The 23,142-nt window shown below is 39.7% G+C and overlaps 1 protein-coding gene across 1 annotated transcript in view; it reads left to right on the top strand.

Annotated features, from left to right (window-relative positions):
• Positions 1–23,142, top strand: part of LOC133422071 (protein shisa-8) — a 153,919-nt gene that overhangs the window by 36,256 nt on the left and 94,521 nt on the right. Inside the window, exon 3 of the mRNA XM_061711969.1 lies at positions 17,485–17,600. Within this exon, the coding sequence (XP_061567953.1) occupies positions 17,485–17,600 (116 nt within the window). The remainder of the gene's footprint in view (positions 1–17,484; positions 17,601–23,142) is intronic.

Raw genomic sequence — 23,142 nt, 5'->3', positions numbered from 1 at the left:
CAGCTGTTTAGTTGCAGTATTGCAGCTGAAGTATTTTCCTTAGCTCCAAAAAATGGCAGAGGAAGCACAATAGTTAGCAATGTTGCTTCACCGCAAGTTCCCCATCAGATCCCACCTGGGTCCTTCCTGTGTGGAGTTTGTACATTCTCCACATGTCCACACCTGGGCTTCACCCAGACGGCCCCTCGTGGGACCAAACAGAATGCAGTGGGAATGGAAGATGGATGCTCGTGCAAACTGCATCCCGCTTGGGCCGAGCTCAGATCTGCCGTATATCCGTCCATCCGTGTTATGTTTTTTTTTTTTTTTTTTTTTTCAGTTGCGCGAATCTTACCTTCCTATGCAGAGCATAAAACACCCCGGGCGAACTGGCCATGCCAGTGCCACGTGTTAGTGCCTAAGGTTCTGATACAAGGTCACTAGCATACACCACGCCACAGCTGTTATAGCATGTCAGTGTGAACATATTAGAGCACTGTCGTGCTGCTCATTTTTCAGTTCGGGCCATGTCATAACACGTTGACAGTACGTGACATGTGCAGGTGTTTCATGTAGGTTGAAAGATTGCACAGTTGAGTTGTTGTTCAGGGGGAGTTGTCCCGGTTGAAATTCTCCCAGACTGCAGATCAAATTCAAATTTGCAGTCATTAAAAAAATTTAAAAAAATCCTTAATCCAATAAACTTTAGGATGGTTTAGGAACCAGAATGTGGGACTGAATCAAAGCGGACATTCAAACCAGTCTGTTGGGTACCTTTGCTCGGCAGTTTTTTATGAATTGGCATTTTTATGAATAATAAAAATATAAATTGGATAAGAACTGGAATTAACTGACCAGGAAATAGAATAGAAAACGTTTGCTTCTCCTGGAGTGTAATGGGATTTCAGCCTGGCTGTACAGTATGCAATGGGAGCACTGAACTTGTTCACTTTAAAGTTCCCTGAGATGAGTTAGGTTGGCGGCATGTCCGGGTTGAACCCCCCTACACTAAATATTAACTAACTATGTCATCGACTATAAAACTATAACTACACATTTTATTGCCAACTATGTGTGTATTATACACAGAGAACACAACAAGATGACTGTAATACTCTAAACTCTTTCACGTTCTGCTCAGTTTGACAGCAACTTGCAACAAATCAGTGTCAAGCTGCCATGCATGGTTAAGATCAATAATATCCTGTCGATCTCCCCACTGAGATCACTGAAAATCATCAATAACGTCAAAGACTTCACGGCCAGTATTCTGCTGACGAAACTGCGTAAGCATATGTGTCTGCGCGTAGGTGTGCTCACATGTGGGCTATGTGTGCGTCACTCCAGTGAATGTTATGGAACAAATCCCTTGAGGAGTGTGAATCTGTGTGTCTGCATGTGTGTGTGTTTCGTTGTTTCTAAAATAAAGATGGCCCAAAATAATGAGCGCAAGCAGTGACTCAGGCAGTGACATATGGTATTTTCTGTGACATCATCTTCTGCAACATTGCAGCCTCGGCGCTGAGATCTTGCCAGCGACTGGTTCGTGCAGATTGAAGCGTGTTGGCAGCGAGTGTCTCCTTTTCATTGTCAGCTTCTTTTTGTCTCATCAACTTCTGCTTGTCTTTCATTTACAATTGCATTCCATCAGTTTATAAATGTTCTAGGAATTCATTTTACCAACAACATCAAACATTTGAGTAAATGGAAATGGGCGACGGTGGGAATTCTTAAATAGTCTTATTTGAAGCAAGAAAGTTGTAATTAAATTACCACCAACTTGGTGTGTGTAAATGTTTTATTTGTAAACTTGAGGTGCTGCCAACCAATCAGCACGGCTGGTTTCATGATTTCCTGGTTGCCGGCAGGGTGTTGTTAAGGCACTCCTTCACGCTTCTCTTCAATGAGTTCCTCCTCTTAGAGACGAACTGCCTGCTTGTCTGCAGCATGTAGCCCCGCTGCAGGAGATCCATTGAAAAACTCACTGTTTTATTTTACTCACCTCCAACTCATTGTATCTTGCTGTAAAAAGTCTCTGGTCATGCAGATAACTTCATAAAAATCACAATGTAATAAAACAAAATTTCATTTAAAATTTTGCATTAGTCCAACTTAAAACTGTAGCTTTTAAATGCATGTAGACATTTATTTTCCAACTAAAGTTCAACTAGACCAAACTTAAAGAGGAGAACTAAAAAAGAAAAACACTCTAGTGCTCATTCTAAAGTGCTTTTAGAATGCATTTGTTGTCTTGTGTGTTGTTTTCATTTTTATACATTTTTTCAATATAAACTATTCAATACATACAATTTTCTTCACAGACATTTTAATACATACACAGAAAAAATATATAACTTTAACCCTTTTTAGCCTAAATCTTGTCTTTTGACCTCCAGGTGGCTCACACAAGAGTTTCACCAGTAGTGGAAATACAACCAGTTTTCACCAACTGGTTTTAGCTCTGCACCATTTAAGCGAAGCAAAATCACTGTGGTTGTCGATCAAGTCCAAACTGAAATTCCAACCAAACAGAAGACTGGTGGTCTGGGAGCTCACCCAACCTTATGCAAAGTTGTCATATTTAAGTAAAAGTCTCAGATCTCACAAATACTCTTCAGACTACATTGAATATATTTAGTAGAGTAATGATGTGAAGCAGGCAAGCAAGTGAGTTTCATGATCCTTTAACCCTTTAAAGCCTTTATCTGTGGTTCTAAGAGTGGCACAGAGGTCTCAAAAGTGCATACATCAGACATTACAGGGTTAAATCCTTGTGAATTGTCGAGTCAGTTAGTCCACCTGTTGAGCATGAATGAAAGTGAGTGGATGGGTGACTATGACGTCCACAGCTTGTAGATAGTTTAGTTCCTATTATTTTATACACTGCACTTCCCACCCCCACTATGTGGCCTCTTCTCAAATTAAAACTTTTTTTTTGACTGCACTATTAATATTTTAATAATGCATTCATATATTCTTTATAATTATACAAATTGGAATGAAACTCTTCCAGTGTGAGCTCGTACACATGGACATGCACACTTGTGAGAGTGGATGAGAAACGATTGCACGCATGAACACAAACCGGCCCTGGCATGATAAGCACTCAGCGATGCCAAGGGACATTATTTGGCAGCTGTCAGCTCTAATAGGAGAATAGCAGGGTGGGAGACAGTTCCAGGCTCTGCACCAAGCCTGCATGGGTGCACTATCTGGCAGCTACGGCAAATCAGCATGTCTGTTGTGAACGCAAAAAAGGTCTCAAATCTCACCATTACTCATGGTCGTGCACGCATCCACAAGAGCGGGGATGTTTCTGAGTCAGAACAGCATCGGTATAAGACCCTCTCCTGAAATTATGCACGCTACTTTTGCACCATCACAATATTTGATTACCTTGCATCTATGTGAGAGATCTGGTCCTCCGTTTGTTTATGTTTGAGGCTTTGTGGAATAAAACGCAGTGAATTACTGATGAAAAGAGACTTCAAGTATTGACTTCTGCCATTTCATAACAGTGCAGGATAAAGGGAAGGATGAGGCGATGTAGTGGCAGGCGAACTTATATAGGACACGCACGCACACACAAATACGCATCATATCTCTGCGTTCTCCTAGTTTCAAAGGCTTCATTTACCATTCTTGTTTAAAGCGCTATTTCAAAGGCAGCAGTTTTTGGAACAACTATGAACTTCAATTTAATTTACATAACAATCAGCTGTTGAAAGAGAAGCTGTGCACTGAAGCCCACATGAAGGGGGATGAGAGTCCTGCTGCCTGGATCATATTAGAACTGAACAATTTTCAAAACAAATCACACAAGCGCATTGTGTTTTATTGAAGAGGAGGATCGGAAGAAGATGATTTCATCCACGGAAAATATCTTCATTTCTTTCTGTTTTTGTTTTCGGTCGAGCATTCAAATGAATAATTGATCAAAAAACAGCACTTATGCTTGTAATAATTTTGTCCTTTATTGTATGCACCACTTTGAAGTAATACCATCAAGGTGAGATTAAACTGTAGATGTTCAGCTTTGATTTAAGGTTTAAGGTTTTTTAATAATAAGGTACCACGGAGCAATGCCAGCCATTTTAAGCTTTCTGAGTGAAAACAAGTCAAGTAACAAGATACAGTACATTCCCTCTTTACCTGAAGATGAAATGATGAAAGATATAAAAAGGTCTGGAGTTGAAATTGGAAGCTGTTTGACTGGAACCACCAACATCAAGATGACCTGAATGAAAGTAAATTAAACCACTGTTAGGTTGAACAACAACAACATAAGTCTATACGAGAAATAGTTAAAGCCTAATGTGTATATTCACATTAATGCCACTGATATTAGAGGTACTTTGCTAAAAATTCCTAAATGGAAAATGAAATATTTCGGTGAAGCCTCTAAAATTAAAACAGAAAAAAGTTTCTTTTCTGTCAAATTCTTTGAAAATCACACACAAATGACAATCCCCACGCATTGCAACCTCTCTAAATTGCCACCCATGACATTTAAGGTGACTTGCTGCTTCTGGCATCAATTAACTCCCTCCGGGTTACAACTCTGCGTTAGTGTGCGTGTGTCTGCCCATGCGCCGTATGTGCCGTGCTGATTTGTGAAGGTTGGACGAGTGGCACTGCTGTAGGTGGCGAGCAGCATCTCCGCTGTGGCGAGCAGCTTCACACAGTTATATCCATAACAGCGGGTTTTTTCATCTCCACGTGAGGGTGCGGGGCCCCAGGAATCTTCTGTGGGGGGCCTTGTAATGTAAGCTAACCTGCTGTGACGGCAAAGAGTGATTCAGCCACGAAACGCTGCCGTAGAGCCGGGGATTAAACGCGTGTATTCGTGTGCGTGTGTGTAGAACAAATGCCTTTCTACATGACCATGGGGTATTTTTCCCCGCTTTATTTTTACCATCAAACACTCTCTGACAATTGAAAATAACGGAGCACATTTAGTCCCATGACCAGGGATGAGCAACCGCAGGGCTGCTGTGTTGAACTTCACAGCTCTGCCTGATATGCAACTGGACTGTAAAATAATCATTTATCTTTACTCGCCATAAAAAACAAACTATCTGTTATCCTTGAAGCCAGTCATGTGGCTCCACTTAAACAATGCTTTATTTTTGTTTTTTGACTTTTTAAGGCTATTTACACATTGAACTCTGTCAGATGGATGCTTCCATGCAACTGACAAGTAAGTTAGGGCTAAATACTTTGGGACTAAATCCCAAATAGAAGACAATACATACTTATGTGAGATCAGATGTTAACCAGGCATATTTTTGAGATTATTTCCCAAAAATAAAAAGAGAAAAGAAAGCATCAGTCGTGTATCAGTGGTCCCTTGGGGGGTGGAAGCAGCGCGGCCCGTTTTTGCAGCTGGGATGTTCCCAAACTGCTCCGTGGCAACGCCTGTCAGACCGCTCTCATTGACGGGAGAGGCCATGATTCACAGCGGCTGCTGCGGTTCAGCCAGTTCACAACGCTGCTGCACCCTGTGGGACTTTAGCGTTCAGAACGTCGATTGACATGGTATCAATGGTATCGCTTGCAAGAGGAACTCAATAGCGCCTCCTATATGGAGCCAAATCAAGGCCAAAAGTTTTGCTAATTTGAAAATAAAATTTGAACCTGAAAATATTTTTTTACAGTTTTAATTTTTTTTTTTCAGTATCAGATCGTTTTTTCAGTTTCAGATCTTTTTTTTTCAGTTTCAGATTTTTTTTTTCAGTTTTAGACTTTTGGCCCCGATCTGGCGTGGGGGGCGTGGCATCAACTGAGAGGGGCGTGGCATCATGAGTGACAGCATAACAGAGAAGGCTGGGGACGTTCCTCAGTCATGTTGCCTTCAGGAAACGTAGGTTGCAGAAGTTATGAGTAGAAGTATGATTCAACACTGTATATACACCATATTGATGTGATTGGCAGTGGGAAAAACTGATATTAGTGACACATTTCTGTTTAAAAGCTGTTTTAGACCATACTTGGCACCAATCGCAGTATAAAAGCAATAAACTATGCCAGACTGTACAGTTCAACAGCCACACTTTAAAGTTTGACATTTCCCACTTCCACATACTACCGTGAACGCATCGCAGTATCGTTTGCGATGGTGTCCGCTCCGCCAGGACAAGCCGCGGGCCTGTACAGTCTGGCATAGTTTATTGCTTTTATACTGTGATTGGTGCCATACTCCTAGAGCTCACACAATCTTCAATACTATCAGATTACTCCTTAAAGTTTTACTTTTACTTTTTTTTTTTTTATTCGTCATGTATAACATCAAAATCCACTTTTCAAAAGTTTAGTCAGTAATGAGGTTCAGCAGGTCTTGTGTAAATGCCAATTTCATTAAAAAAAATTCAGTTTTCCACATGGACAAAGATGACACATTCTGACCATAACTACATAAAAGACAGCTACCCCAAGAACGTTTCATTTAAGTTATATGTTTGGAAATTATTCACAATAAATTTAGAATATTTTTGACGGTTATAGCTACAAAGCAAGGCTCTTCTAGTTGTAAAAACTTGCTTTAAATGCTTTAAAAGAGTTGATCTGGTTCCAGGTTTTAATAGCCCACTCAGCTCAGTCTCCTTTAGTGTGTCAGAACAACTAAAGCCCCTGATGTTCATCCATCAGAAACTCTGCATGTCAGAGTTGTCGTATCAGACAGCTCTGACATGTTGTGATCATGTTTTGATAGTGAAATGAGATATTAAACTTATGTTCACTGGTAACAGAAAATAGAGTCATTTCTACGCTGACCTGCACACCAACTCACATCTTACGTCCACTTTATTCTCCATACAGACTTGTTTCAGTCATGTTTCTTTAACAGCCTTCAACAGAATAAAATATCATTTTAAGCAGACTGCATTTTGTTCGCTCCATTACCTCGTAGCTGATACAGATCTGCTGTGTCTCCCCACACACATATGTCTACGAACGCAGGAGGCCGAACCACAATTACTATCAAAATAACTTACTCAACTCTGAACTGCTGTCTTTTTTTTGTTGCTTCAAAAGTGTATTTATCATAAAATATTCAGTCCTGTGAAAACAAAAGGACAAAATCTTTCATTTCCAAAGTATTCCAGATCAAAATATAATTAAAAAAACATCTGATCCGAAGCAGGTTTTAATGTAAGTGCACCCTGAACAGCAACAGCTCAGTCTCTGACACGGTGGTGGCCCACTTTTTCTTTGCGACATTGCCTCATTTCATTCAGGTTTGCAGGCTTTCATTTATTCACGGCTCTCTCGAGTCTCCATCACAGAGTTTCCGTCCTGTACGCGTCAGGATTTTGACTGGGCCAGTGCAACGTTATTTTCTTCACTCTGTTGTAGATTTGCTGGTGTGTTTGGGATCATTACTCTGTTGCATGACCCAGTTAAGGCTAAACATTAGATGGCGTGACATTTGATTATAGACCACTGCAGCATACAGCGGAGTTTATGGTTGACTCACTGTAAGGTGTCCAAACTCTGTAACTGCAGGCAAACCCCCTTCAACAAATCTTGACCAAACAACCTCACAATGCTTTTTTACCAAGTGTAATAGTTTGTTCATATGCAACTGAGTCTTGCTGCCATGGTTGTTTCAGAGAAATCAGCTTTTATCTGGGATCCTTTACAAAGTCATACTGGTGGAGTCTTCTGTTTAATGTATTATAAAATCTTATTGTGCTGAACTTATACATATAACATACAGGCCCGGTTTACACCTGGTATTACACTGCAAAAACTCAAAATCGTACCAGGAATATTTGTCTTATTTCTAGTTAAAATGTCTCATTTTTAGTCAAAAAATCTCATTACACTTAAAACAAGAGTCATCATCAGAAAAATAACTTATTTGACAATTTTCACCTTTTTCAAGTAAATTTTCACTTGAAATAAGTAGAAAAATCTGCCAGTGGGACAAGATTTATCTTCTCATTACAAGCAAAAAAATCTTGTTCCACTAGCAGATTTTTCTACTTATTTTAAATGAAAATCTACTTGAAACAGGTGAAAATTGTTTTTTTTTTCCAGTGATGAGTCTTGTTTTAAGTGTAATGAGATTTTTTTTTTACTAAAAATGAGACATTCTAACTAGAAATAAGACAAATATTCTTGTTAAGATTTTGAGTTTTTGCAGTGTAAAATCCATCCTGAAGGATCTGATCAACAGTGGACACCCATAAGTGGAGGTATAAACTCGCCCAGCCTCAACCAGGTTAGCAGACGGACTGCATGTGTAAACACAGCATGTCCTAGTTCACGTTGAAGGTCCGCCTACATAACTGATGTCTTCTGCGTAGGAAGGGGGACGTACTCATGTACGCAGCAAGGGCATCAAATGGAAGTTGCCAAACAACAAAAAGGAGCCAGAACCACCAAAAACAACACACATCATGGACCGGTCGTGCCTCACTTCCTCTTCTTCTTTTAAATTCAGACATATATGTTTCCGTTTCGATTTTCTGAAGCTTTTGTTTATTTCTTATTATTGTGTACATACAGTTCACCTGTTAAATAAAGCTGGAGAAAATTGGAGAGAGGGTGTTCATGTTCCCTATCGTGGTTACGAGGTACACTTTAGTGCACGGCTGCAGCCTCGTTGAAAACAAACAGAACAACTTTGGTCTTTTCAGGCGGGAATCATCTACCAGCTTATTTGCATAATACAGTTGGGGGGAGTAGTGAGATCTGAACACATGTGGAGACTCTTCTTAACGCCAGGTGTGGACAGACGTGCTAAGAGCTGTCCGCTTGTCATTGGATCACTCAGGATGGATGTTGATATCAAATCTAAACAAAGCCAAAGCCTCTTTTGTTTGTTTTTTTCTTTATTAGCAGCATCGCACAGTCTGACATTGGGATGACACTATGGCTGCACGATTCTGGACAAAATGAGAATCACGATTTTTTTGCTTAGAATTGAGATCACGATTCTCTCACGATTTTTTTCCAATATAAAATTTATTGCACTTATTACTTTGCAACAGCTGAACAAAAATATAATAACAATAAACATCTCTTGTCTTCTTTACACAAACCTTTGAATAATTTAAACAATAATAACAATTTTGAACAATATTTGTTCCTCCCTGAGTTGAACACCCTTTCAGAAAGGGGACTTGTAACAGATCCTGTAGTTCTGAGGCAACAAATTATTCCTCTGGCTGCTTTTTGCTGTAATAGCTGACATTGAACATAAAAACAATAAACATCTCCCTAGTCTTTAAATAATTTTAAAAATAACAATTTTAACAATATTTATGTGCAATATGTGTCAGGTGATGAGAAAGGTAGATGTTTCTCCAAATGTAATCCACAATCATTAACAAAATATAACAAACATGACATGATAGTTGACCATGACAGGACTACAACAACCTAGAACATAGGCCTAGTCCTTTTTTTATGCAGCCATCTTTTAAAAAAAAAAAAAAAAAAAAAAAAAAAAAAAAATTTAAATCGTCGTCATTTGGAAATGAGATTGCGTTCAAGCATGAATCGAGATCGCGATTTTTTAACGATTAATCGTGCAGCCCTAGATGACACCTAACCCCTATGATGAATGTTTTCCTCTTTTAAAAATGTTTTTCATTGTACAATGATGGGCTTTGGATGGGTTGGAAAAAGCTGGATGACCCTTCCAGGATTGAAGAGCAGAACTGGTCGGTTCTCTGGGACCGTCTTACCTCTCTGGCGCTGGGTTATCACACATCTGCTCCAAGGCTGCAGGCTGCCAAAACGTCTGTTTCTTATAAAGGTGCATACACTTGCCGATGATCAATTAATCAAGTGAAGCTGATTGGTAGCAGCTGGCCAGCAATTACCTCCTTAATTCCTTTGGAGCCAGAAATGGTGTACACTTTACACATATCGGAGCGAAACGTTTGCAGTCCTGTTGTTGGGAAAAATGGACATAATCAAAGATGTAACGAGGCATGTATGTAGTAGGTGCTTTGTTGCATTTTGCCTTCATTCGTATCAGAACAATGTGTTGCATGTGTTGTTTTGAGTTGCTGCTTGTCAACACAGCCAGTTTCAACCTACTTATCAGAAAAGAGCCAGATTTTTCCCCTGTATAGACGGGGTAGATGCTATTCTTATCTGGGGTTTACACAATGCTTGATTTTTTTTTTCTTTATCCCCACCCCCACTACTTCAGCTTTTGCACATTTGCATCGTTCCTTTGCATATTCATGCACTCAGCCGTGCTTTACCTCATGCAACATAACGTAACAATGTAGAAAAAGTTCATGGCCTCTTTGAACCATGAGGTAAATTATGCGCCAATAATTCAAAGATCTCTTTACGGTTTAAGTCCTCTGGGGTTGTATATGGGCCTCTGCTGTTCTCATAACACTATGTATCATTTCAAGAGAGCTAACATTGCAAGTTGGAATAGTTTATGTGACAGTTCCTTCGGAGAGGGGAAGAGAAATGCTGGAGGAAAGGGTGAGAATACTAAAGAAAAAGAAAGAGGGGGAGAGGGAGCAAAAGTGGCCCAAAGGGTAAGACTCAGAAAGGGAGACTAAACGACGAGAGAGCAAGAGAAGCCAAATCAGCGGGCTAAGAGGAGAGGAAAGACACAGGAAGCCTTGAGGAAGTAATACAGGGAGAGATAAGAGTCTAGCAGCAATGAAATATAAAATAAATAATGGGAGAGATAACAGGGTGAGGAATGCTGAGGAGATAGGAAAGATAAAAAGAGAAGCGAAAGGATGAGACGATGTTTTCTGGGAGATGTGGAGCGAAGAAAACAACAAACGCTGAACAATACCAAGCTCGTTAGCTTTTTCTGTAGGGAGAAGAGAGAATGACAGACACGTTTGTTTTATGATCACCATGAATGAGAGAGGAGTGGAAGACGGATGAATTAATGGATTGGAAGTGGACAGATATTAATGAGATGAGAAGGAGAAAACGGCTTGGCAAGCAAACCTGGAAACATGAAGGCCGTTGAGATGCATGTAGGGTATTGTGCGGTCTTGCATCACACAGTTTACAGCCTCTGGACATATTTCATGTTTTTTTTATTGTGCTTTTCTGCTGTCTCAAAAGAAACCCAATTTCCTAACTTTGTCAAACATCAACAGTTATAAAATGATCCCTTTACAGAACCTGTAAATTCTGATGTTGCCTGAAACCTTCAGAGCAAATGGCCGAAAAAGAAACTCAAAGTAAAACAATACTCAATATTAATTTTGCATTATTTATTTATTTTTTATTGCCAATGAATGCCGGAGCAGCTTCCCGCTTTTCCGGGTCTGGAACTCACCCTTGCCTGACTTTCTCCCAGGGCTTTAATTCTAAATCAATGTTTTCCTGATGTTAATTTATGCAGGAGAGAATTTGATGAGCTGTGTGTTTTTCAGCAACATTTTCTTTCTCATTCATATGACACGGCAGGCGACTGCTGGCCGCTGTGCAGCTCCAGTGGAGCAGCTTAATGACACCTCAGCTGTGTGAAAAATGTTGAGAGAAAGGCAAGAAGTTCACTATTAAACAAGATATTTCCAACCTCATATTAAGGTTAAGGTTATATTAAGGTTTGGGCTTTTAGTAAAACAATAAGCCTGATATCACATGAAGGGACTATGTAACTTTGGAAATAAAAAAACATGAAACAAATATTTTAGCATCAGCATCTCAAAAGTGAGTGAATCAGTCAATCTTTGAATTACAAAAGAGCTTTTTTGTGTTTTTACAATAGAGTGACATTATCAGGACTTGAGCCAATATTTAACCAAAACTAGACACTTAGGGCCCGATTTACTAAAGGTTTGCATGTGTAAAAACTTGTGCAAACTTGACAGCACCCACAAACCAAAGTGCCAGCTGATCTACTAACAGCGTGCAAAGAGGACTGCGCCTCTCAAATGCGCAAAATAGCACACGCTGTTCATTTAGTACTTTTGCCCTGATCAATCAATATGGGGCGTACCCACCAGACATTGCTAAATACTGGGAGGGAAAGATGCAAATTGGTCCATTTACCATGCGCAATGAGATTTACCAAGCCTGAAAGTTTTTGCGTGGATTGTGATTGCGTCTGTATTTAATACGTTCGAAAGGAAGGTGCTAATCTGCACATGCAAAAGGAGAAATATTTTATTTGAATTAGGGATGTTAATAATTAATCGATTTTCGATTAATTGCCGTTATGAAATTACCCGATTAAAATTAACGATTACAATTAATCTATTTATTTATTTATTTATTTTTTTCGTTTAATTTCACCAGCTGGTATTACGCCCGGACCACATTTAATGCGACACAACACGCTGCCACCGCGGCGCGCACAGAAGAAAGAGACGGCGGATATGTTTGGTTTTAGTAACATCATGCTCAGGCAATGAGTCTGCAATGGCCCAGACGGGAGACACATGTAGCTCTGTGCTTAACTTTTATTTTTAATCCACTCTATATTCTTCTGGTTGTTCTCCGATATGTTCCCCTAAAGCCTGAATTATGGTTCCGCCTTAAATCGATGCAGAGCCGCCGCCGTAGCCTACGGTGTAGGCTCTGCGTCGTTGTAACGCGGAACCATAAATCAGCCTTCACCCGGTACATACATAGGTTTCTCTAAACATCTGTCCCCGCTACAGTTTTAACTAAAAGAAAATGTGCTCCAATACAGCAGGTCTCATCATTTTATTTTGAGCACTGCAGAAACTCTAACTTAAAACGTAACTAGAACTTAAAATTTGCTTGACACAAATGACACTATTATGGCTGCTGCTACTACTAATAGCCTTGAAGTGCACTTTATATTATATTCCTTGTGGTACAAAAATGTCTTTTTGTTACTTTTGTATCAAATAAATATTTGATTAAGGAATACATTAAAATGTCCTTTGTATTTTATATAAGCAAAAAAAATTATGTTTGTATCTCAGATGGGGGAAAAACGCCGCTTATCAACTAATCGATGATCGATCGATAAGGTTATCAACTATCAATTAATGAAATAATCGATAATTTGCATCCCTAATTTGAATGTTAAATCGAGTATTATTCAGCAAAAGGTTGCCACAGGAGGCACATTCATTTTTTTATTTGTGATAATAAATAAATCACGTGTTTTCATGGAGAAAAAAGTGTTTCTCATTGTGCGCCTATACTTGTTCTGCAGTTGTCATACCCCGGTGTTGTGCCGTATTCAGCACCCCTGCCGTGAAAAGCACCCCCTCGTCTGACAAAAATGATATTCTCATTCCGTGTTCTGTTCATGTTCTGTTGTCCATGTTCTGTTTAGCGTCCAGTTTTGTGTTAATGATTCATGTTTAAATGCGCTCATGGATTCGGGTAAAAAAAAAAATCGGGTAATTGATGTCATTAATTAATAGCCTGCTTACTGTGTTGTCTTCCATAATATTTGTAAATATATATAATATAAACTCCTAAGTATGTGTTTGTGTGAGTGTGTATATATAAATATATTGAAGTGTCAGTGTGTTGTTTTTTTTCTTGGTCTACTTATCATTGAATATACGAGGGGGTGCTTTTCACGGCAGGGGTGCTGAATACGGCACAACAATTTGCCTCTTCCACTAATATCTCTAACTCCAACTCGTCAAATTTCATTTTGCGCTTGCAACTATCCTGCTTTCCATCCACTCTCAATGGCGCAAAGTTTGCGCCGCAAACCGTAAGACGCGCAACACCTCATTTAAATACTGAGGTTTGCACCTGTTATCAATTGCGCACGCAATCTTAGTTGATCACCCGCAAAACACACAACAACAGCACGCGCAAACTTTTTCAGTGCACACGCAATTTAGTACTCTTTATTTAGGATCTTAGTAAATCGGGCCCTTACAGTCCTAAATATTTTCAGATTCAGATATTTTCAGTCCTCACAATGCAGATGTTTGGAAACTTCTGTGGCGCCTGGACCAGTCCCTGCAATGGATTTGGTACCCAAGTGTGACCCCCAACAACTGCTGGTTGTTTTAGGCAGAAGATGATGTTCAGCCCTCCTCAGGTCCGCCTCAGGTTTGAATATTTTCTTCCTATTTATCACAGCGTATGCAAACACAAAAAGCAGCAACAGCAATCATCTTAACTGCTTCCATGTTTATCTGGTCATTCGAGTTTGCTTCCTCTCTTCTTTTGATTGATTTTTTCTTCCTTTCTTTTATCGGCATGGCGTGAAAGAGGTGCCTTACCAGCACTGAGTGGTACAGCACGTTGCTATGCTGATTCAGTGAATCCCACGGAGTCTTACACTGGAACAGAGACATGGCAGTGCATTTGTACTGGGTTAATATCACACAAGATTCTCGATGATTATTACAAATTACCCCAGGTCTCCAGGTATGACTTGTACCGATTAAAAAGGGCAAAGATGGAGGTACATGTTCTGTACATGGAATGTGACATTTACAGTAGCGTGTAGTGGGCAGAAACATTGAGTTGGTGTGAGAAATCAAAAAGGTTGAGACATCCAAAAGTAAGCGCTTTTAGATTGGATCCCGCTATTATTGCTGGATGATGAACACGCGTTTTACACGCGTTGGGTAATATAAGCGTAAGGTGTGATATTTGTCACTTCAGGCCTGAAGGCGAGTCGGGAGGCGTTATCCGTGTAACATAACGTAAGCTGTGTGGGCGTGTAGAATGAAGTATTATCCCTAACTCAGCAGGATTTATACTCCGTCAGACAGGTGTAATTTTCAAAACGAGGATGGATGAACATTGGGATGAGCGTCTTTTGGCCGAGTTTTGCTTTCTTGCAATTTGTCATTTTTGTGACCAGTTGTTCAAACAATGGACCGTCCTTTGTGGTTCCAGACATACGGCGGTTCATGGTGTCCTCGGTCCCGAGGCTGAGCAGCTCCTGGATCTCCTCGTCTCCCCAGTTACTCATCTAGCAAATATAGATCCAACCTGTGACTTCCTGCTGCTGCTGTTACACTCATCAGCTGTTTCCTTATTTTATGAAATAATAATGACAACTTAAAAACCCTCCTACTTGCTTAGTTCTGTTTACATTAGACCTGACCCGCAGTGAAGGGTTAGGGTTAACCCCTAACCCTAACCCTAACCCTTGGAGGAGAGTTATTGGTGGATCCACCCCGCGTCGGTCTCTGTACAGGCGACATATTGGATCCTCACATTAAACGCTGGGTATCCCCCGATGTAAAAGTGGCTAGTGATGGAGAATGACAGAGGCGAGGGAAGGCACATTTATTTCTGTAGCACATTTCAATTCATTTACATAATGAAAACATGAAAAGTAAATAGACAAAATAGAGTTACACTGCAGTGGTATAATAAAGAAAAGTTAGACTTAAAGGGGACCTATTATGGCATCTAATACCTATTTTAAACAGGCCTTGAATGTCTTAAAAACAAGCTTTTGATTGTTTTTGCTAAATAAATTAGAAATTCAGCCTCTGAGCCATGTCTTTATCTTCCCATTCTCTAACCTCATTCTCTATGCAGGATTCTGAGTGGGCGGGGCTATGATAATGAGGCACTGTGCTGATTGGCTGCCTGACGTGAATGACGCGATATACCGCTACGAAATAATGGCTGAAGCTCCGGCCGGCGGAGTTGTTGTTGTTCCGGCCAGAGTTAGTTGTGGGCGTGGTTTCACGCATTGGAGGCCAACTGATGTAAATTGCATTTTGGTTACGTAACGACGGGGGCAGAATCTGAACGGCTCGTAGATCCACATCACACTGGACGGCTCATCCGGGCGGCTGTACAGACACTGCAGAATTTGGTTGCTTTCCTCCTTCTCTGAGTTGGCAGGTTGAGGGGAGACCACTTTATATATGTTAAAGCAAGAGAAAACGTGTTTTTCATAATAGGTCCCCTTTGAGCTAGAGTTACCATGTTGTACTGAAATTAATTAATTTAAATTCAGAATGTTTCAAATAGTTAAGTAAAAGGCAGCTGTAAATAAATGAGTTTTAATCTTGATTGAGGGTCTTTCCCTTCCTGCAGAGAATCCAGACTGTAAACTGTACAATAACTGACCAACCAAACATTTTGGTGCACAACAAACTTGAGAAGAAAGCAGCAGCAGCAGCAACATCAAGGGAAAGGAACATGAGAAGCCTGACAATACCAGGAGCTGGCAGAGGAATTTGTAAAAAATGAAGCAAACAGTGACATCTGTAATGATGAGAGTATTCAAGGCTGGAACCCCCAAACTGGGAGAATGTCCCCCCCTCCAGATCTCCAGTGGGGACACCACTGGAGATCTGTGGTCAGGGTGGTGCGGTCCCAGACAAGCTGGGACACGGAACCCTTAAGCTCCCTGGTCTCTGAGCTTGAAGATAGCAGCATTCAATTTAATACTCAGCCCACTTCAATGTTGTCAAAATTAATTTATATTCCTGTCTTGAAATCATTTCTCCTCTCTTGCAGCCCAGTGAATTGAGTTTCTGTGCACTGTTAGTTGATTCTTATTGAACACTTAAAGTTTCTGTATCGTTTTTCCTTTCCCATGATTCCTGCTGTGCGGTTGTCCTAAACTCTCCACTAATATTATTATTACTAAAACGACGAGCTTTGGATCAAACTGTGCAGGGGATTTTGTGTATATAAAGGTTTTTTCTGAAGGTTTTGAAAGAATGTTGGATTAAATTCAGTGTGGATTTACAGCAAATCCATTCACAAAGGTGGTTATCTGTCCATATTTAATATAAATGTGTGTATACACATGTTAGACCTTCTACTAGGACTTGAAGGTTTTGAGTTTTTGGTTCCTCTTGCGCATCATTTGTGTGGGATTACATTATACTGTGCTGATGTTTTTTGCGTGTGTGACTCTCATGAGGCCACACAAATATTCCACTCCAGGCTAATCAAAAGACAATTTCTCAGAGGCACTTGAGCTGCATGAAGGTTTCAACGGGGGAATTAACTGGAATAAAGTACTCAAGAGTCTCTGGAGAGCATATCGGAGGTCACAGCTGGTGTGTAGAGTATATTCCCATCATTTCTTTGCGTACAACAACACCTTAATTAGGAGCTTTCTTGAAGATGTACATGCAATTATTTTGGTGCTTCACAATGTCCACAAACACTGGGTGGTTTACAGGAATGAAATAAAAACTAACAAGTCAGTTGTGGAGACAGAAAAGGCTCCGCTGCTGCTGTGGTTTGTGGTTTCTTTATTTCTTGTGTTGGTTTGATTTTTATTTAATAGAAAATAGCAGCAGGGGGGAATGTAATACTGTAGCAGACCACAAGCTTGTTTTAACTGAAATCACTGTTTACAATCTTGAAAGCATTTCACATGAGATATGTGAAGGTTTTCTTTCACTAAAAGACGGTGTAATGGGCGGGTGCATTATTTATCACCGTTTGAAAACAACATCAGTTTAAAGTATTGCATCCACGTTCTGGATCATCACGTCCTGCTCTCCAGTCTCCTTCATGCTCTTCTCCTCAGAAACATAGATGGAGTTGCTCGGATGCACTTGGACAAGCTTGTATTATGACTTTGTAATCATAAATATTTTCCCTCCCTCCCTCCAGGACTCTGACGGAGCTCCTGAAGCAGCCGGGGGAGGCAGGGATGGTGGACGGCGCCGGCGTTCATCATCCGATAGGGACGAATGGCATCGCGGCCAGGACACTGCGATCAAACAATGGTAGGACTTCTATGTGTGTGTGCGTGTGTGTGTGTGTGTGTCAGCTGAGCCGCTGTACATCCAAGGGCAAAAACATTGTTAATTCTATTGACTGGATAGAGGTTTTTTTGTCAAATACAGTGTTTGAGCTGTTCGTCTATTTGTTCTTGCTTCTTGTTTTAGCATTTCAAAGGCACGTGACTCCATGACTCCAGACCAAATGGGTAGTAAATCATGAAAGGGTTCATGTGGCGTTGACGTAGTAGGTCTTTTCAATGCAATCATGATTCTTTTGCTCCCTCCTGAGCATTCTTAACACTCAGGTGCAGATGGGTGACCATCAACTGAACTATCTACCAGTCCAGTATACTCAACATTAATGACCCTCTCAGGCCGCGTGACGTCTTCCTCATTTAAATCTATGAAGGAAATTGACTGTTAAAGTGATTTATATCTGCTCTGGTGGGACAAAGAAGTATGACAAGACATGCTGGACCATCCCCAGTCCTCAAGACCTTTGTTAGTGTTAAACACACTGTAACTATCAAAGGTACCGAACCCTGGCCTTTCAGCTTGGAGGGATGGATTTTCACAGGTGATGCATTAATTCGTCATTAACCTTATGCGCTGGGGGAACATAACGAGAACACAATGGACCTAGTATGCAGGTGTAGCTGTTTTTTTTCCAAATGGCAATCAAATAAGATGACCTCACAAACCTCTGTGTTGAAGGAGGTGGCCCAGTAAGGCAAAGCAGAGCAGCATTTGATGCTCACTTCCACACTTCTACCATCTCATTCATATCTATTTGAGGAGCGAACGTTTTTTGTCTCTTTCATGCTTTCTGAGGTCTCTCACCTGCCAAGGTCAATGCGGCTCTCGGAGCTTTTCTCGTCAGTCCAGTCCTGCAGTCCAGTCTGAAACCTCCAACTCTGAACCTCCTCCATCCCTCCCCTTCGCTCATTTGCCAAAAGTTGCGACGTTTCTTCTACAGTAGTCTTTTCTTTTTCCGCTATCCACATGTCTTTTTCTGGGCGTGTTTGCTAGTTTTCCAAATCTGATCTGTAAAATGGCTTCTCATTTCCTCTCTGTCTTTCCCTCTTCAGATCAGGATATACAGTACAGTGTAAAATTAGGAAAAAGAGGATAAAATGAGATGGGGAAAAATGCACTGAACAGTGAAAATGAATTGTAATGATCCCCAATGTATCTATAACTCTTGGAGCACCAGTAGTCTGTGTATCTGTAGTCAGCACCGCTGTGGCAGTCCGAGGAAAATTAGCTCAGAACTTGTGTATTTTAGAAAATATAAAACACACATATTTAGGAAACGTCAAGGAGATTCAGACCTGTAGATTTGGTTTAGACAAAGTTCTTGATGTAATAAAACCCCTAACTGTCTGTGAGACTGCCTCAGCGGTTCTAGTGTTTATGGGATGAAGTCGTGTTATATTTTTAGAGCAAGTTTCTATCAGTGACTCATCACAACAGCACATGGTTACAGTGGTTATCAAAAATAAGGATTTCTGTTGACCTCGTCCAAACACGTGTTGAAGCAGCTGGAAAAGGTTACAAGGAGACCAGAGTGACCCCGAAGCAGCTCACACATCCACTGATCCTCTGGGGAACAGTGGAAGTATCACTGATGTTAAATGTCAACTTTGTTAAGGAGACTCAGTTATCAAGGTTTGCGCTACGAAAAAGTGAGTCAGTCAGTTTTTACATTCATCACTTGATGAGACTGATTCAGTCTATTCCTCATTAAACTCATGAGTAAAGTTTTGAAACTAGTGGAGCGCTCCCTGACTTTCCCACAGCGGTACGAGTTCAGCCGGGAGCTGCAGAAGCGAGAGCATGACAGCTTCATTAACAGGAAGGTTTAAGTGTCTGAGTTCTCTGAGCTCCCCCGGCGTTCACGTTCTCTTACTGGAGGTGACGAGGGTCGGCTGTCCTCACCAGCCACATTTGGCTTTTCCTTGATCATGAATTCCAAACAAAAGGCATCCAATTTCTCCTGCTGTATCTCTGATCTTTCCCGGCTTTTATGAGAGATCGAAGCTGCACTGTTGTTTGTCAGTGGAGTCTTCTATTTTTTTTACCAAAAGTGTGCAACCAGGTGTCTCACCACCTCTGGTGTGTCAACAAGCTGGCGGATATTGAACATGCAAAGTCTTCAGCTTTATCACTTCATATTTCCTGACTGGTTGGGGAACTACATGCCAACGGGAACAAACATATTCACTCAAACTGGCAGGTATTAGTGAGTAAATGGGTGCATGAAATACAAAAAAATACTGCTCAATTTAATAAAGATGTTTAATAATGTAAGTAACGCACAAAACAAATACAATGACAAATCATGACTTTATTTTCATAAAAAACACAACATCACAACTAGTTCTTTGGAGCATTACTGTTACACTTCTCGACTCCCTTCCTCGTAACATATTCCTTGTGACTTATTTATCATAAAAATAACTTTGAATGTGTATAATCATAACTATTCTAATTACGTTTGTCAGATCATTGTGATTTTTTTCTTGTGAATTTACAAGTATTCTCATAAATGTATGGCTTTTTTCTGTCACATTAGAATGTAAAATTATTTTCTTCTTCTTAGATTATTCAATTTTTTCAAGTTATGATTTTTGTCTCCTAATGTTTGACATTATTCTCGCAATAGAAATTTTCCTTACAAAATTAAGACGTTATTCTGACTTTTTCCCGTATTAAACAACGCTCTTGCTCAGAAAGGATTAATTTGTGTGATAATGCTGCTTTTGTTTTTGTCAGGTTCTGATTGTTCTTTTCTCATAAAGTTAGGACTCAATTATCACGTTTTTTTTTTGTTTTTTTTAATCATTTTTTTTCTTTGTAATATAATGACTTAGTTTTTGCATACTGACTTACAGTATAACATTGCTATTTCATTTCATAAATCTTCTACTCCTTTCTTGTGATGTTATTCATTTCTCATTTTTCTCAAAAATGACATTTTTCAATGAAAACATTTGATTTTATTCTGACAGTATACTTTATTTTATGAAATTAGGACTTTCCCCACACATTATTAAAACTTTTTTTGTACTGTTATGTATGAATTTTCACATAATGATTTTTCCTTTTAACTTTAGAACAAAACTGTCAGAAAAATTAGATCCATGCTGTAAAATATCGATGGACATTTTTCATAAAATTTCACTATAAAAACTTTTTCTCATAAATCTGATTTCATCCTTGCAATAATAAATGTTTTTCTTGTAATGTATAAGTCAAGTCAAGTTTATGTATAAAGCAGATTTAAAACAACCAACATATAACTTGATAATATTATGATTATAATTATAAAATTATGAAATGTTCTCAAAAATAAAAAAGAATAAAAAAAAAAACATTTATTTTTCTAAATATGGCAATAAAATTTGGAAGTGAAATAATTCCCTGCTGATACCATTTCCATTTCCATGAAATACCGTGGCATCCGTACGGGCACATGTTTACTAATTTAGTCCTTTCACACCGTCTCAATGTGTACTGATAAACAAAAACACGTGTCATCTGTGGACGAGGAGGAGCAGGGACAGGCGGGTCATATTTAATTAAGATGTAATTAGCTGTTCCAGCTCCAAACTCACAGAGGGACAACTGTGTGACCCATCTGTTTGCATCTTTCTGTAGATGCTTTGACCACCCACACCCACACACACAAACACACACAAACACACACACACTCCTTCTCAATATAACCCTGTGCTTCTTTGGAGTATTGAGACTTAATTTAGTGGCCTTTCATCCTGAGGGCTCATCTCTGACAAGACTGAGTGCATGTTTAAAGGACAAAGATCCCTGCTGCCTCAGTTATGTGCTCATCAGTTCGTACTACAGTCGCCCAGCTGCTTTTAAAATAAAACTCCCACGATTATGAATATTTGACAGACAACTGCCTTTATAGTTGGTTCAGGTTTCTCACTAATAGCAGAAACAAAGCTATTTGATATCACTGAATATGACAGCTATTGATCAAACACACCAGCACATGTACAGTGACAATGATACCATGTTCCAAACCTTCAACGTAATTCACGGTTTTATTTTATACGGTCAATAACTGTGAATGGAAAGACTTCCCTCCACTTTCATCCTCCCACCGCTGACAGAAACAAGATCTCAGCCTCGTTTTCACCCCTCATCCTCTGCTTATTAGCACTTCCCTTTGTTGTGTCCTGCCTCCACTTGGTCTTTCCATTTCTTTTTTTCTCCTTTTCTTTTGAATCCTCTTCTTTAACCTCCCCTTCTTTCTCACTCACTTTACTCGGTCTTGGTGTGATGACTCTTTTATCTTCAACATCATTAGCTTTTTAGCAACAAACTCGTGGTGACCCTGAAAATCCAAAATACTTCAGCTAAAGAAAATACATGCAAATAAATTCCACTTATGCAGAATTGATATATTATCTGGATGTAAACAAAGGCTGCGTTCAGATTCAAGCCTTAAACCTTTTTATTCATATTCAATCAAAATCTGATCCCCCAGACTGACTCAAACAGGTCAAAACAGAAATTATTTAATGCTCTGAGACATAACTTTGGTCATCAGGGAGATGCAGTTGTTGTGCATGTTGCATTGCAAATGATGGACTAGATATGAGCATGTGGACCCTTCAGGCAGAGACACACCTGGATTCACATTTGGTTTGAATCAGATTTGGAAGAATTGCATTTCGGTGTGTTCTTTTTTTGCTGTTTAGACTGTCAACAAATGTATTTAGATTTATCTGGAAAAGCATTAAAACCAGGCTCGCCCTGGCATTGAGAACATCCACACAAACACAGGACACATTTGGCTCCAGTATAATCACCGGACAAAGTCTTCAGCAGCACACAAGAATGCACATTAAAATCTGGATCCATGATATGGACTAATAAGAACTTAAATAAGTTATATTACATTTATGCATGATTTGATGAGCTTTGCTGGTGGTTTGGTGTTGCTGAGACAATCAAACAAAGTTGATTTCTCCTTATTTGTCTGGTTACAAAATGCTCATTTAGAATCTGAATGTCCAAAAGATGAGGTTTACAACAAAACAGGTTTCACATCTATGTTGAAAGAAGAACAGATTCCACGATGCTCCTGCTAGAGTGTGAGTCCACACTGCATTTACCCTCATTTGTAGGACACTTTGTTCTTCCATGTGGCATCAGAATCAACTGGTGGATATGTGAGCTTTAAAAAAAAAAAGGATGCTGATGTTTTCATGTCAGTTTGAGGCCTCAATTTTGTATGGATAAAAAATGTGATCTAAGCTAGATACATACATTCATATCTGCTATCGAACCCTTCACTCAACACTGCAATGCAGCTATCGGGCCTAATAACTAATAACTCTTATTTTAGAGATATGCTTTTGCTGTTAACTTTTCTAACAGACTGCCACAACTCGCTCTTGACTGGCCTCCAAGGAATAAAAGGCCACAAGGCGAGGTGGATCTGACTTGGTAACTGTGGTTGGGTGGAGTCAACTCTTGCCAAAATGCCATCTACTACATCTACATCTAAGAC

The sequence above is a fragment of the Cololabis saira genome, chromosome 21, assembly GCF_033807715.1.
Source record: "Cololabis saira isolate AMF1-May2022 chromosome 21, fColSai1.1, whole genome shotgun sequence".
NCBI lineage: Eukaryota > Metazoa > Chordata > Actinopteri > Beloniformes > Belonidae > Cololabis > Cololabis saira.
This window is presented reverse-complemented; position numbering and strand designations above follow the sequence as displayed.